The sequence below is a fragment of the Hipposideros armiger genome, unplaced genomic scaffold (assembly GCF_001890085.2).
Source record: "Hipposideros armiger isolate ML-2016 unplaced genomic scaffold, ASM189008v1 scaffold_820, whole genome shotgun sequence".
NCBI classification, from domain to species: Eukaryota; Metazoa; Chordata; class Mammalia; order Chiroptera; family Hipposideridae; genus Hipposideros; species Hipposideros armiger.
Genome location: NW_017732170.1, coordinates 128,809 through 145,556, shown reverse-complemented (window position 1 = coordinate 145,556; position 16,748 = coordinate 128,809). Strand labels below are relative to the sequence as shown.

General features: G+C 34.8%; 1 protein-coding gene across 1 annotated transcript in view; it reads right to left on the bottom strand.

Moving 5' to 3' along the window:
- The window catches only part of CPNE8 (copine 8), a 166,571-nt gene that overhangs the window by 124,769 nt on the left and 25,054 nt on the right, over positions 1-16,748 (bottom strand). Inside the window, exons 2-3 of the mRNA XM_019628984.1 lie at positions 16,188-16,228; positions 12,108-12,154 (exon numbers count right to left, since the gene is read on the bottom strand). Of these exons, the coding sequence (XP_019484529.1) occupies positions 12,108-12,154; positions 16,188-16,228 (88 nt within the window). The remainder of the gene's footprint in view (positions 1-12,107; positions 12,155-16,187; positions 16,229-16,748) is intronic.

Below are 16,748 nucleotides of genomic sequence, written 5' to 3'. Positions count from 1 at the left end.
ATTATCATCTAAACTTTAAATGCTTATTTTACACACAACCACCACCTCAATCCTGGTCCTTACCCACCCCTTGACAATAAGTGATACCACCATCCACTTGATTCCTTAGGCCACAAATGAGAGTCATTGTCCTCAACTCCTTTTTAAGTCACCAACTTCTATTGATCATCAACTAATAAATTGTTAATTTCAACTCCAAAACACATCTCGCAGCTCTTTACTTCTCTCCACAGTTCCTATCATCAGCTTAATTTAAGCTTTTCATCTTTCTCATGGACCACCTCAAGAGCCTCCTGACTCGCATCTCTGCTTACCTTTGTTCCCTCTATAATTCATCCTCCATACTCGTACAACATCTAGATGAATCTTTTGAAAAATGTAAACACAGTCATGCAATGTCACCATTCTAAAAGTCTTTAATTGTTTCCCATAGTACTTGGAATAAAATCTCTTTTCTTCGGCCTATGGGACCGAGTCCTATCTACCTCGTGAATGTCATCATGGGCCAGTATTCCCTCTTTCTCTTTGCCCCAGCCAGCTGGCCTTCCTTTAGATTCCTTTATCCAACAAACTCCTCCCATTGTATGGCCTTTGCACCTGCTGTTTCTTCTTCCTAGAATGCTCTAAATCCTACTCTTGCATGACTGACTTTTTTCCATTCTTTAAGCCTCTGCTTGAAGGTCAGTATTCTGGCTTTATATAACACCCCCTCCAAAGTGGGTCCCCATCCCTAAAATTATTCTCCTTCATGAAACCTGTTTCTTTCCTTCATAAAACTTATATTTTGGAATTATATTTTTATCTATTTGTTTGTTTTATATTTCCCTCCTTAGACAGGTAAGCTCCCATGAAGACACAAGACATACTTATCTGTTTGACTTACACCTGACAAAATTAAACAAATGGTGAACTAATGGAGATCTGTAACATATTGTTCAGAGGAAAAAAATATCAAGGATAATGTACAGTGTAATATCAATTTTGATTAAAATATGTTTATATACATACACACAAAAATAGAAGAAGGTATACCAGAATGTAGAAATTATCTATTATTTTTTATTATGTATTTTGGGCTTTTCTAATTTCTTGCAATGAGTATACTTTACTTATAAAATCAGGAACATAAAACTTTTAGGCATTGCTCCTGTTAATTTATTCTATAATGAAAAGTGAAAACTGGCAGTAATCAGAAATCCACAGCTACATTATGCCGAGTTCAGCTCATGGGAAATATGTTGTTTTTTTCCCAGAGGTTGAAATATATTAGCTATCAACCAAGTGATTAATCTGTTTGACTTGAAATAAAATTTGTCTTAGCAAATGCCCTATATTACTGTTGAGTTGTTGGAAAAGTCATGACGTATTTTGTCTATGTTTCTCAAATGTCATTTATTTATATAAAGACTAAAGATCAATCAATGATATATTCCCCGTTTTGTTCGATAACATTTTCCCATCTTTCAGTGAGCTTCATAATTCCTTGTTCATAGAAGGACCTGTCTTTATTTGTGAAAAACTGAACAAGATGCTGATTTACAGCTTCATCTGAATTGCACGTTATACCACGCAATGAGTTTTGAAGACAGCGAAACAAGTGGAAGTCTGATGGCACAAGGTCAGGCGAGTATGGTGGGTGTGGCTACACATCCCATCCAAGCTCCAATAATTTTTGATGAGTGATCAAACTTGTGTGAGGTCTCACGTTGTCGTGATGGAACACAACTCCTTTACAATGAACAAGCTCTGGATGTTTCTGGATGATGGATTCGTTCAAACTGTCCAATTGCCAACAGTACACATTCAAATTGATTGTTTCATTCCATGGTAGGAGCTCGAAAAACACGACACCTTTAAAATCCCACCACACTGAGAGCATAACCTTCCTCTGATAAATGTCTGCTTTCAATGTCATTTGAGGCGAATCATCACGTCAGGACCAAGACCGTTTGCGTACCACACTGTTGTCAACAATCCACTTCTCATCACCAGTTATCAGTCACTTCAAAAAAGGATCTTTTTCCTCACGTTTAATGAGCATTTTGCAGATGTTTATACACGCTGTCAAATTAACTTCTTTGAGTTCATGCGGAACCCGAATATCGTGGTTGTGAATGCTTGCATGATGGATGTTCGATGTTCTGCAATCTCTCGTGTCATGTAACGTGGGTTTAACTCGATCAATGCCTTTACTTTGCCGTCATCAACCTCAGTGGGCCTCCCTGACCGAGGAGCGTCATTGAGATCAAAGTCACCAGCATGGAATTTCGTGAGCCATCATTGGCACTGATGTTCTTGTAGAACATTGTCACCGTAAACTTTATGCAACTTTTCACAAGCTTGACGTGCGTTCTTCCCTTTATGGAAGTAAAACAGTAAAATATGGCAAAATACACAGTTTGGTCTTCCATCTTCAACTTGTTGTAAAATCTCCAAAACTCAACTAAATTGCTCAATATTTTTTTTTTACAATGAAGCTAGAACTGTCAGCTGTCAAATGACATAGGAATAACATAGATGCGAATGACTCTAGTACTTCCAAAAATGAACTAGTGCCATCTGTTACAAATATGCATCATAACTTTTCCAATAACCCAATAAATAAAACTTTTGTAACTCTTTAGAAAATGTACAGTTGCATATAATGCTATGGAGATCAAAGGGAATTAAAATTTTGATGAAAGACAATTATTAATATTTATGATGGTATACACCCAGAAACAACTACACCTGAAAGAATTGTAACTTGTGTCCTAAAAAGTCTTTTTCTGAATATCAACAATACTGGATTGTCAGAAGTACACAACCTGATTACAATAATCTCTGGCACAATGAACCCAAATATGTGGACAGTCAAGCACTTTTATATAATTATACAGCATTAAGTTTTATCATCTCATAATTAGAAAAAAATGTTTGAAAAATGTTCTTTTGCTCACCAAGTGTACAAGTTTTCAGTCATTTGAAAAAAAGTATGTAAGCTTAATTTTGTTAGAACATTAAACATTATTTCTTGTAAAACTTTAAGCAAAATATAAAAAAAAATTCACAATCAAGTCTTTGAAAGTTTTCCTTTGTTTTATGCTTGAGCTAATTGGAAAAATATGTACTTTTACAATTTAGGAACAAATCTTGCAGAAAATGATAAAATGGAAACACTCCTGATTTCTATATCAACTAATCAAAATGCTTCAGAGGAGCAGTACTGGAAAGAACATTTATCTATTTATGGTACTGAGCAGATGAACTCTGTTTTGAGAAAAATGTTCAGAAATGCTTAACATATTGTGATAGCCCAGAAAAAAATCCCAGTATCATATTCATTCTTCAACTGAAGTCAAAGTGATAAAGGAAAAAGGTCATCTGGACTAGCGTACATCTTTAATCAGTTATTAACATCAGTTATTATATTAGCATTATATCTTAGTAGCTATGATATACAGAGGACAGTCTCCAGAGATTAGATGAGAAGAATAGATGAATTGAGTAGTTTAGACAGCATATTAAGATAAATTTAACAGGAACAACCTCAGTTTAGAACTAAACATATTTAATATGCATAAAAAGATACCAAGTGGAAGCACACACAGAAACCCAAAATTGAAGATTTACATTTTATATAATTCCTCTTGAGAGTTAAACATTGGGATTATCAGAGACTCCATGAACTTTTTCCTCTAAGGGAAAAAGATATAGTTCTGTCATGTAACTCATTATCCAAGACATTTGTTTTAACAAATCAGTGGTCTGAAATTCACTTATTTATGAGAGGGCAAGCAGGAAATCTGAAGGCTTTATTTAGGTCTTACATTATTATAGATCAATGAGATGTAGCTATAGATGCAAATATATATGTACACACACACACACACACACACACACACACAGACAGACAAAAAGGAAGATAAGTAAACTGACTTCCTTCTAATATTCTTGGCTAAGATAGACTGTTTCACATAAGAGACTTTCACTTTTTAGGATCTTCTATTTTTAGGAATGAACCTAAATTATTAACCATAAAGAAAAGGACACCTTGATCATATCTCTTTAATTGTCACACATAAAATATAGAAAGGACTAAACTCCATCAATTTTTAAAATTAGATTATAGTATTTTAAAACTTTAGTTAAAACATTTTAATATTAATTCATTCATGCTCTAAAAATAACACTATTTTAAGGAACTGCTTTTACCATGTCTTGCTATTACTTCTATGATTAGTAACATGTGTTACCATCTGAAGAGAAAAAAAATAGACTCAATTTATCTGGGAGGTTTTTACAGGGGAGTATGGGTTAATTTTATCATATATCATTTGTTTATTTATGTGAGACAAAGTATTTTTAAATAAATTCAGCAGATTATTTTAATCATTTTAAATTAAATTATTTTAAATTAGATTACCCAATTGTTTTAAATAAGATTATTTTATTCAGGTGGTTATCTAAATTCAATTGAAAATAAATTTGAAAAATGTATTCACACCAATCCTGATGTTTTTGAATATTTAAAAGCAATTCTACACACAAATGCACAATAAATATTGTTGACTGAGATTAATTAAAAGGCAGGCCATAATGTATTTCAAATACTCAAAATTAACTTTTAATCAAATTCTTACATAACTCCAAATTAATAATTCCTAAATTTTTAGGAATTATTGCATTCTATTACTGCTTTTTTTAAGATTTAAAACACACTTTTTCTCCCCTTCCTGAAATTATTGTATAAGATAGACCTGTAGGCACAGTTGCAACAATGAGATTCTTAAATTTTCAGAGCTTAGTTTATATGAGTTTTATTCAGTTTCATTTTTTGCAGAGATTTTTAAAGGAAAATAGAAACATTGCAAAGCTGAGTCTGAGAATTATTTTCATTCAAAAGTGGTCAACAAACTTTTCTTTCTATCAATGGCAAATTAGGTCGCTTCAGACCAATTTTCCCCTGAGAATTAGAAAAGTTGAACAAAATATTAAAATAATCTCTCTGGAGGCACCAGAGAACAAATAAAAAGTTGTAAGTTGTGGAAACAAAAAAACTGGAGAAAAAACAAGCCAGAAGAGGAGCCCTGCAGGGTCCTGAATATAAAAAGAAGCCAAGATGAGCAGAGATTTCCAGTGTCATCAAACTGGGGAAGACAATGGAATTTTTTAAATCCCATAAAGGGGGTATATGTCCATACATTCTATATTTCTTTCCACTTATCAATATGTTTGAATTCAAAACAAAAGGAGGGACTTAAAAATAAGGTAACAAAGGCTGTGGGTTGAGACCACAAAAAGCTATTGTATATCAAGGAGTAAGTATGAATCAATCAGAAAAGCATTTCTCAGGTGGAACGAAGTTCAGCTTGGAGTCAGTCAAATCTTTAACTGAATTAAGGTGAATTCTTCCTAGCTTAGCTGTCTTCCCCAAAGCAGAAGCAAACCTACTTTGGAGAAATATAAAATCATCCAAAACCTCAAGTTATCTCTAATTTTTCCTATTCAGTATTCAGCAATCATTATCAGGCATTAGGACTTCTGCCTCCAGCTCTAATGGAGTCACTTGTAACAAACCAACATTCCTACTGAGAACCACAAAACGTAGATAAAATACAAAACTTATTGTTTGGTATTATTGCAGGATGCAAAGGCAGCTAAGAGTTAATGGGCCCAATGTGAGAGCGAAGGGAAGTTAATTAGTGTTACCCAATTTTAGCTTGGAACAACCAGTGACAAAGAAAAGAGAAAACTCAGATTACAATGGACAGAGAAGTCAGGAAGTTTCAGCACGTTGACAAAGCTAAGAGAATTCAATTTAGCCTTATAAACTATGGGCAACATATGGTAAGCCACCGCTTCTAATTATCTGTGGCCAGGAATATTTGTAAAACTATTTTATGTCCTTTTCTAAACAGAAAAATTTCAAGGTCAATCTGTAGTTCTTTTTCCAAAACTAGTATGGCTGACACTGAGAATCAAATGAGTGTATACAGTAGTATTTCCCTTAAGGACACACACCATATTTTCACTAAAACAGTAATGCTTAAGGCTGACTAGGTATTCCAAAAAATATTTTGGCTTTACAAAATATATATAGCATTTACGAGTACATGCTATACTACTGCTTTTATAAGAGAACATCAAAAGTTTTCTGTTACCATCTCCTCAATCAGTCACAGTGGAGAAGTCACGATACCTACAATGAGAATCCTTCAAATGTCTACTAGAGGAGTACAATCCCTATGAAGTGAATACTCAACAGTATAGCATAATTAAAACATGTTTTTAAAAAGAAAACCAAACCAAATCAAAATATTCAGCTGCTCTGCAACATGAATCCAACAGTAAAGACAGCATCAGTAGCCACACAGGACCCTCAATGGTTCAGCAACAGTGTTGTCTAAAGACTGTGGGGAGATTCCTCCCTCCTGTGCTAATAACTGTAGGTATTTCACTCTAATATTTCTATAGTCAAAAAGGAGAGAATGAAATGACTTACCCCTAAGCTTTAAGAGGTCAATAGCATGTTTTTAAGAGATGTTATAATTAAAATTTCAAAATATGTCATTAAAGTTACAGTAAAGAGCAGGAGAACAAGCTTTAGGCTCTCAGAACTAATTAGCATATCACCTAAATGTTCTCACATAAAACATGTGACTTTTGTACCAAATGATCTAACAGGATTCTTCCAACTCATAAATTCTAAAACCATGATAAATGTGTGTGTGTGTGTGTGTGTGTGTGTTTGAGGGTATCCTTAAATTTATCCTTTCATCAAATAGTAATTGAGCACCTTCTAAGAATAAAGTCCTACCCTAAATGCTCTAGTGCAGGAACTTGACCTTTCAGGAGCACTGAATTAAGAAGTGAAGCCAAGACATACAAGAAAATGAGTTCACAAAAAAGTCCTTGATGTTTGTTGGATGATATAAAGTAGAAGGTGACAAGGATCAGAAGAAAAATATAGAAGTTATGGAATTTCAAAGGTGCAAGGAGAAAATTCTAGTTGTGAAAGTTATTGGGTTGTCAGAAAAGTCATGATGCATTTTTGCAATGAGAAACAAAAAAGATGTCATGACTTTTCCAACAACCCAATAGAAAAGACTACTAGGTAAAGTAGATTTAAGCTGAAGTATGATGAATTTTCTCATCCTTTCTGAATATGTGTGTGTGCTTTATATATTATACATATGTTATTCCGAACAGCGATGAATAAATGCTAGAGTAGCTCAGTGACAATGGGATGATGCAGAAGCAAAGAGAATGTTAAACTGTAGTAATCAGCATTTGGCAGTAGATTTGCCTCCATACTACAATCACTGTGGGTTATAAACAATTCCAGCTTGCTTGCTTTCATCACATACTAAGAGAACCTGGAACCAACTCTATAATTTTAAATGTTTAAAAGTAACTCACAAAATAGATCACCAATGGATAGCTAGAACTTAACTCAAAGAGGTTAATTGCAACATTTTGGGAACCTCTCAAAGTCAAAGTACACATCCTTAGGGATGTTACTTTGCTATTTCTACTTGTCACTAAAAGGTTTTTATATTTTCATAATTCACGGTACTTAAAGTGTCATTTCTAGCTCTGAAATTATTATGCACTAAAATATAATTTTAGTTTTAAAAGATCCATTACTTTGAAAACTTTTGATAATTCACAATCATTAGAAAGAATTTATTGAACATATGCAGGTAATTTTAATAGTGTCAGATATAATTTTAAAATTTCAGATTTTAACTACAGAATAAATTTAACTTTTCTATCACTTTATTTGGAACATTTGTTTCAACATATCTTAAGCTCTTTTATTTTTTTTTATTCTTCCTTTCTATCTGAAAGTAATTCATCTCAGAACACAAAATCATGTGACTAGTGACTACGTACTTTTCCAAAATACATTTAAATTCAAACACAACCCCTATATTATTAACATTAGTGTTGATACCTACATCAGTAACTTGATTGCAAAGACACACTAAAGTTCCTGGTAAAACTCTCCAACTACAATATATTGCATGCTCCTTGAGGTAGAATTACTATTTTAAAATTGTATCCACCACTGCAGTTCCATGGTAAGTACCCAATAAATATAGGCCAAATTAATAAATGGATGGATATATTTAAAATTATTAATAAAGTATCTATAATATTATTTTACTTGTGTGATTCCAAATATCCTGAGAGTGATTATTAAAGGGGTTCAGAACAGGCCTCCCCAAGATGTGCCTCCTTGGCATGTGGATCACTTTGAGCTGAAGGAACTGAGACCCTGAGGTTTCAAGAGAAACTTCTGCATCTCCAGTAAAGAATTTAAATAAGGGGCCTTGCCCATAATGAGAGTTATCACCAGAAATAACTTTTTATGACCTCCCTATAGTGCAGGGCAAACTTCTAACTGCTGAACTTCTGCACCTCTTGTCCTTCAAATGACCTTCCTCCCCTCTGAAGCCCCAAGGTGCCTTACCTCATCCTTAGCTCAGAATGTCATATACACCTCATTGTCCCTTTTTGTCTGAACCTCTCATGTATGTGGGATCTCTAACTCTTTCATGTATGCGGGGTTCCCATACATACTTGTATGTACATATGTAATTAAATTTTGCCATTTTCTCTTGTTAATCTACCTCATGTCTATTTGATTATTAGACCAACCGAAAGAATCCAGAGGGCAGAAGAAAGCCTCCTCCTCTCCCACATTATCATACTGGTTTTTGTGATTGATTATCTTGTAAACTAATGTTCAAGACTTAAAAGATACTTGGATGAACTGATAAAATGAGTAGAAAACTCTTTTTAAAGGCTATACTACCATAAAATCACAGATTTGTGAGGAAATTAGAGCTAATTGAGTACAACTTCTTACCTGATGAATCAGTCTAACACAGGTTTGAACACAGGACAACCATTAGAGTCCCAGGATACAGTTCTAGGAAATCCATATGATAATGAGATACTCGAAGTGTTATAAAGGTCTTCTCACAGAATAAACAATGCCTCTTTGTCTCTCCATCCTTTGGGTCAAAATTTTTATTTCGTTTTTTATGTTTCAACATCAAGTTAAGTATACCCCCGTTTCTAAATGAAAATACTTTAAGAATTTGAGGACAGTTAGGATTATTCAGAGTCTTCCCACCTTTCAGGTTAAATATTCCTTTATTTACATGGTATAGTTCCATCCCTTTCTTCAAGATGGTAGCCTTCCTTAAATATACACTTGGTATTTCAATCATCTCAAATGTAGAACTGAAAAGCAACACTCCAGACTTGTTCCCACCAGAGCAAAATACAATAATATTCTATTGAATCACATGAAATTGCCAACACTCAACCATTTCTGACCTACAAAAATGACAATTTCATGTAGCTCAACATAATAGCATTATCTTTCTTGATGCAAGCACTGCACATCCATCAATGAATCCTCAGATTACATTAGCTTTTTAGCAGCTGTGAAACACCACAGCTTCATATTTGGTTTGAGGCCAAGTAAATCCCGTAGGTCACTTTCCGATCAACTACTGAGCTTATACAATGAATTTTACAGAATCTACTTACCTGCCACTTACTAGTTGTGTTATGCTTATAAGTTTTTTGATATTTTAGAGTCCCAGTGTGTCCTTAATGAGGTAATGCTTACTATGTGCCAGACATTGTTATCAGTGGTTCATGTTTAATCCTCACAACAACCATAGGAGCTAGAATCATTATCATCATTCCCCACATTACAAAGGGGGAAACAAACACTGAGAGATCAAGTGCTACATTACTACATCAACTACTACATCATACTGACACTCAAAATAAGGAAACTGTCTTTATCAAATGGTTTTCGGGAATTTAATAATATATATATAGTGTATTTCATTTTGCTGCCCCTTTGCTTTATCCAGCAAATTCAATTAGCTGCTAAATGCAATGGATTTTAGCTACAAAATGCTTGTCTCTTGCATCTGGCATTTCATTTCTATACTTCTAGATCATTCTCTAGTTCATAACACCTTTAATTCCTTTGAAATTCTGTCTGCTGAAACTGCCTCTTAACTGGTATCTCGCCAGATTCATCTATGTGATTCTGGGTCCTAGTTCTCATTACTTTCTCAATTTCTACTTTGCTTTTATATCATCTTTGAGTATTATTCCCTCTTACTAATACAAAAGAAAAAATAAACATGTAAAACACTGTTTTCTTTTTTTATTTTAAAATTATGCCATTTTCCCTAAATAGTAGGCCTTCCTCTCCTATATGTCAGAGTCAAGCTTAAGAAAATAACTATAAAGCCCCAAAGATCAGTTTTTAGAATTTCCTTCCATTAATAAAACCAGAATGTAAAAGTTGGGATCAGATGAAGATCTTGCAAAGGAAGTCTAATAGCAGGGGCTTTCGAGGCAGATGACCTGGGTGAAATCTCCGCTCTGTTTTTAACAACTGGGTAACTTTGGTCAAGTCACTTAAGCTTTCTGTGCTTCGGTTTCCGCATGTAAAAACATCTACCTCTTAGGGTTGTTGTGCAAGCTAAATTAGTCAATATATCCAAAGGGCTCAGAACATTAGTTAGTCATTATTATTACAAAAGATCTTACAATTTAAGTAAGAAATTTATATCTCATCACTTGGGCAATAGGAAAGCCTCATCAAGGGGGAATTACATTGGTCCAGATGCCTGCTCCTATACCTTCTGGATTCTTAGCTCAGTCCCTTTATTGGTCCCTCAGGTAATGTTATTTTCTGAACCCTCCCGGTAAACGCTCAGCCCTCTCTAGCCTGGCCTATGCTCAGTTAGTAGTTCCACTGGATTGTCTCAGGCCTTTGAAAGGGAACTGTAGAGTGAATAATAAAAGAAAAACATAATCTTTTAGGAAAATAATCAAAGGAGTAATTAGAGATATAAGAGAGAGGGGCATAGACTCATCGGAAGACAAAAGATAACATGGGTCTGAATAAAAGAGGTAGCTCATCTGAGATTTTTTTTTAATGAAAGAGAACTTATAACATTGGATAACTGATTAAATAAGGAAGATGTAGGAAAGAAAGTCAGGGATGGCTGCAAAAACTGCAGTTTGATGTTTTGACTGGTAATATTATTGGGTTGTTGGAAAAGTTATGACGTATTTTTTCTGTTTTTCATTGTAAAAATGCATCATGACTTTTCCGACAACCCTATATTTGGAGCAAAGAAGTAGGCACAGTGAGCTTATATTTGGTTATGTAGAGTCTGACATAAATATCGAATAACCATATGGAAATGTGCAGAAAGAATTAGATAAAAGACGCTGGTGCTCAGTATCTCATGTACCCATTACCAGTAGGGACAATTTTGAATTGACTTATTGTCTCAGTTTTGAGAATAAATTACAATGATCTATTCTTTAACCCTCTATCTCACAATCAAGGCACATTGGTAAAACGGCTGGTTGCAAAGCAGTCTGTGGCAACAAATAGCACGAATCTCACTGGAGAAATCTCACCAGAGGCTGTAACCTCATTAAAACAATGCACTAACTTCTTGAGGTCACCAGCAACTACAAGCAGATGGAAATACCTTTTATTTTAACATGTTTTATTCCCCTCCAGCATGCATCCTTCCATTTGCACATAGATATACTCTATAAAATGAATTAAGAAAAATAGTAATTCTGCCTCCTTTACTTTTGTTTCACTAAACAAGTATATTTGTATTAGGAAACCGAGTTTCTTGTTTATTTTCAAATAATAAATTACTAACTGGCAAAAAGCAGGTGATGGTTGATATCACACACCACGCTCGTAAAACCCTTTAATACGATATTTTATAAAATCAGCAGCTGACCTCTAAAAGTGAGACTAAGTCCACAGACTTCAATTACATAAGGATTGCAACACATTAAATTTACTTTTGACTGAGGAAAATACAAGTTTCAAGAATATTCCACAGGAAGGTCATAAATCAGCCAAACATTCAGAATTATTAAAAATAAAACACAAAGGTTACTTTCATAAAATGAAGAAGAAATTCAGTCTTTGGGTTTAAAAGGCTTAAAATAACTAAAAATAGGAAAACTCTCATCTTCATCAAATTGTAACTTATACCATATCTTCCAGCACATGTGATTTTTTTAAAAAAATTAATCCTTACCTCTCTCCATTCTTTATTTCCAATTCCTTGTACATATAAGACACAAACTATAAAAGATGAAAATATATATGTCATTTATAAACATCAGACATGAACATGTATAATTTGTTTTTCAACTGTCCAAAATAAAAACATCAAAATTAATTCCTAATCCCTAGCTTCACTCTTGTAAGAAAATTACTAGTAAATTATCAGATGATTAAAATATTTGGTAAATAAAAAATAAACAATATCAGATCTTTAGAACTTAATATATAGTAGAGCTTGGCACATAAAAAGTATAATAATAATTTACTAATGTCTTATACATTATGCTACAGATACGGATACATTTTAAATCTACAGTTTAACAGTTTGAAATATTTCAGTATGTTACTAGAAGCTTTTCCTAAATACCTACTGTGCTCAAAGCCTACATAGGAAGGTCAACCTAGAGAAAAATCATACTCTATATTTAATTTCTGCAACTCCAACCCCTCAATATAGGATTACGTCATTTTGTTGCACTTTGTAGATATATTGTTTTTTACAAATAGAAGGTGTTGTGGCAACCCTGTGTTGAGCAAGTCTGTGGGCACCATTTATCCAATAGCATTTGCTCACTTCATGTCTCTGTGTCACATTTTGGTAATTCTCTCAATATTTCAAATATTTTCATTATTATTATATTTGCTATAGCAATCTGTGGTCAGTGATCTTTGATGCTAGATACTATTATAATTGTTTGGGGGTGCCAATATAAGATGGTAAACTTAACTGATAAATGTTGTATGTGTTCTGACTACTCCACTGACTGACCATTCCTGAATCTCCCACCCTCTCCTCAGACCTCCCTATTCCCTGAGACACAGCAGTATTGAAATGAGGCCAGTTAATAACCCTACAATGGCCTCTAAGTTTTCAAGTGAAAGGAAGAGTTGTAAGTCTCTCATTTTTAATTAAAAGCTAGAAATGATTAAGTTTAGTGAGGAAGGCATCTTGAAAGTCAAGACAGGCTGAAAGCTGAGCCTCTTGTGCTAGTTAGACAAATTGTGAATGCAAAGAAAAGTTCTTGAAGGAAATTAAAAGTACTACTCCAGGGCCGGCCTAGTGGCGCGATGGTTAGGAACTGGCTTGGGACGCCAGAGGGCCCTGGTTCGGATCCCACATATGAGGGCCAGTGACACTGCCCTCCACAGCTAAGATGCTGAACAAGAGCTCAACCTGGAGCTGGGTTGCTGTGAGTTGCTGGCGACGGCGTAGGCTGCAGCCCCTGCTGCAGTGGATTGCCATGGGCTACCGTGTGTAGCCAGCAGCCAGCGTGAGCGGCCAGCAGCTACAGTGAGCAGCCGTCCAGAAGCCAGTGACTGATCTGCCTCGCCAGGGAAGAGCACAATGATGGTGCCAACTTGGGCCAGTGAAGCAACATCCTCCACAACTAGACTGAAGAACAAAAGGATAGCAACTTATCTGTTCCCCTTCCCCCAATTCCCCAATAAAAATCTTTAAAAAAAAAAAAAAGTACTACTCCAGTGAACACATAAATGATAAGAAAGTGTCTTATTGCTGCTATGGAGAAAGTCTTAGTGGTCTGGAGAGAAGATCAAACCAGCCACAACATCCCCTTAAGCCAAAGCCTAATCCAGAGCAAGGCCCTAACTCTCTTCAATTCACTGAAGGCTGAGGGAGATGAAGAAGTTGCAGAAGAAAAGTGTGAAGCTAGCAGGGGTTGGTACATGAGGTTTAAGGGAAGAAGCTGTCTCCATAACATAAAAGTGCAAGGTGAAGCAGCAAGTGCTGATGTAGAAGCTGCAGTGAGTTATCCAGAAGATCTAGCTAAGATCATTAACATGGCTAAACAACAGATTTTCAATGTAGATGAAACAGCCTAATATTGGAAGAAGATGCACTTAGGACTTTCATACCTAAAAAGAAGTCAATTCCTGAATTCAAAGCTTGAAAGCACAGGCTGACTCTCTTGCTGGGGCTAATGCAGCCGGTAACTTTCAGTTAAAGCCAATGTTCATTTACTATCCTGAAAATCCTAGGGCCCTTAAGAATTATGCTAAATCTACTCTGCCTGTGCTCTATAAATGGAACAACAAAGCCCAGATGACAGCACACATATATACATCATGGTTTACTGAATATTTTAAGCTCACCATTAAGACCTACTGCTCAGAAGAAAAGATTCCTTTCACAGTATTACCACTCATTGACAATGCACCTGGTTACCCAAGAGCTCTAATGGAAATGCACAACAAGATTAAGTTGTTTTCATGCCTGCTAATACGAAATCCACTCTGCAGCTCATCAGTCAAGGAGAAACTTTGAGTTTTGAGTCTTATTAATTAAGAACTACATTTCATAAGGCTATAGCTGCCATAGATTTTGATTCTTCTAATGAATCTGGGCAAATTACACTGAAAACCTTCTGGAAAGGATTCACCATTCTAGATGACATGAAGAACATTTGTGATTCGTGAGAACAGGTCAACATATCAACATTAACAGGAGTTTGGAAGAAGTGGATTCCAAACCTCATAGATGAGTTTGAGGGGTTCAAGACTTCAGTGCAGGAAGTAACTACAGATGTGGTAGAAATAGCAAGAGAACTAGAATTAGAAGTGGAGTCTGAAGATGTGACTAAATTGCTATAATCTCGTGATAAAACTAATGGATGAGGAGCTGCTTCTTATTGATAAGCAAAGAAAAGTGATTTCTTAAGATGGGATCTACCCATGGTGAAGATACTGTGAAGACTGGTGAGATGACAACAAAGGACTTAGAACACTACATAAACTTAGCTGATAAAGCAGCAGCAGGGTTTGAAAGGACTGACTCCAATTTTGAAAGAAGTACTGCTGTGGGTAAAATGCTACCAAACAGCATCACATGCTACAGAGAACTGGTTCATGAAAGGAAGAGTCAATCAATATGACAAACTTCACCCTTGTTGTCTTATTTTAAGAAATTGCCACAGCCACCCTAACCTTCAGCAACCATCATTCTGATCAGTCAGCAGCCATCAACACTGAGGCAGGACCCTCAACCAGCAAAAAGATTACTACTGACTGAAAGTGCAGATGACAGCCAGCAATAAAGTATTTTTTAATTAAGGTATGAACTTTTTAGACATAGTGGTATTGCACACTTAATAGGCTATAGTATAGTGTAAACATAATTTTTATATGCACTGGGAAAACAAAATAATCTGTGTGATTCTCTTTATTGCGATATTTGCTTTATTGTGGTGGCCTGTAACAGAACCCACAATATCTCCAAGGTATACCTATATCTATAAACAGGTAAGAAATCTTGACAACCACAAAGGGAAGTTGCAAAAGGAAGGTTAAGTGTTTAGGGTAAAGATTGGAGATTAAAAAAAAAGTCTCACCCATTTGTCAAATGAGCCCTAGGAATTTTTAATACCCATAAATTATAATGCCATTTCCCAATGACTACCTCAAGAATTCTAACATATGATAAAAACCTTACCTTATAATTAAACCACATTTTTTCACATATTTGTAGAGAAGGAGAGCTGCTAGATACCAATTTCTGAATGTTACAAGATTTGTAAACACTAGCTGATTTATACATTAATTCTCCTGTTGTCTAATTCAAACAATCTTTTTTTATTTTTAAATTACCTCTAATTTTCAAATCTCTAATTAAAAATAAGAAAATTCAGCTCACAAAAGATGTTATATATTTTATTTGGTTGTATATGCCTTTATATGCTGCTTTTATTTACCAAAAAAAGGACAAGTATTACTCAGTGACTAAATCATGGTCCATTATGTCTGTCTTTCAAATATAATTTCTACCTTATGACCACAACCATGAGGTTGTAATTTCAAAGTTGAACTGTCCTATATTGGGGTCATCTGCATTTCCATCTTATTTTTAAAATGCTAAGCAACACCCTCTTTAGCTAGAGCACTGCCCAGGGAGATGAGTAGGCAAAGGCTTGAGATCATCCCCTTTCTTGTTTTCTTGGCTTTAAAACAATTATTTAAACAAGAATATGAGCTTCATACAATTTTTGCAAAAGTAAAATAAGCAGACTGTTTCAAAAGCAATTTAATAGACACTTACTTGGGTCAGATTTAGAAAAGGTGTCTCTGTCAAGAAGATTTCTGTTGAATAAAACAGAAAATGTTAGATGAATATAAGACCAAAATATTTATATAAATATATACATACATAAGTGTGTATATATTCAATGTAGTGTGTGTGTGTATATATATATATACACATACATACATATATACATATATATGTATACACATACATAAACATATACATATGTGTATATGCATATGTCTGTGTGTGTGTGTGTGTGTGTGTGTGTGTGTGTATACAGCCAAAAAATACATATGTATAGTACCAAAAACATGTATACACATTTTAAGGAAGGAAAACTACTAAAATTGTAACACTCAATATATACCGATAACGAAAGATGAGTACAAGTCACATTTGACTTCTACAATTACAAGAGGTGCTCAAAGTGGTTACTATCAGTATCCAGACACTTCTGATTATGGTGAACTACTGCTGGAGAAACATTGACCAAAGTGTCCACTCGTATACATTTTTTTGGCACCCCTGGTGTGTGTGTGTGTGTGTGTGTGTGTGTGTGTGTGTGTGTGTGTA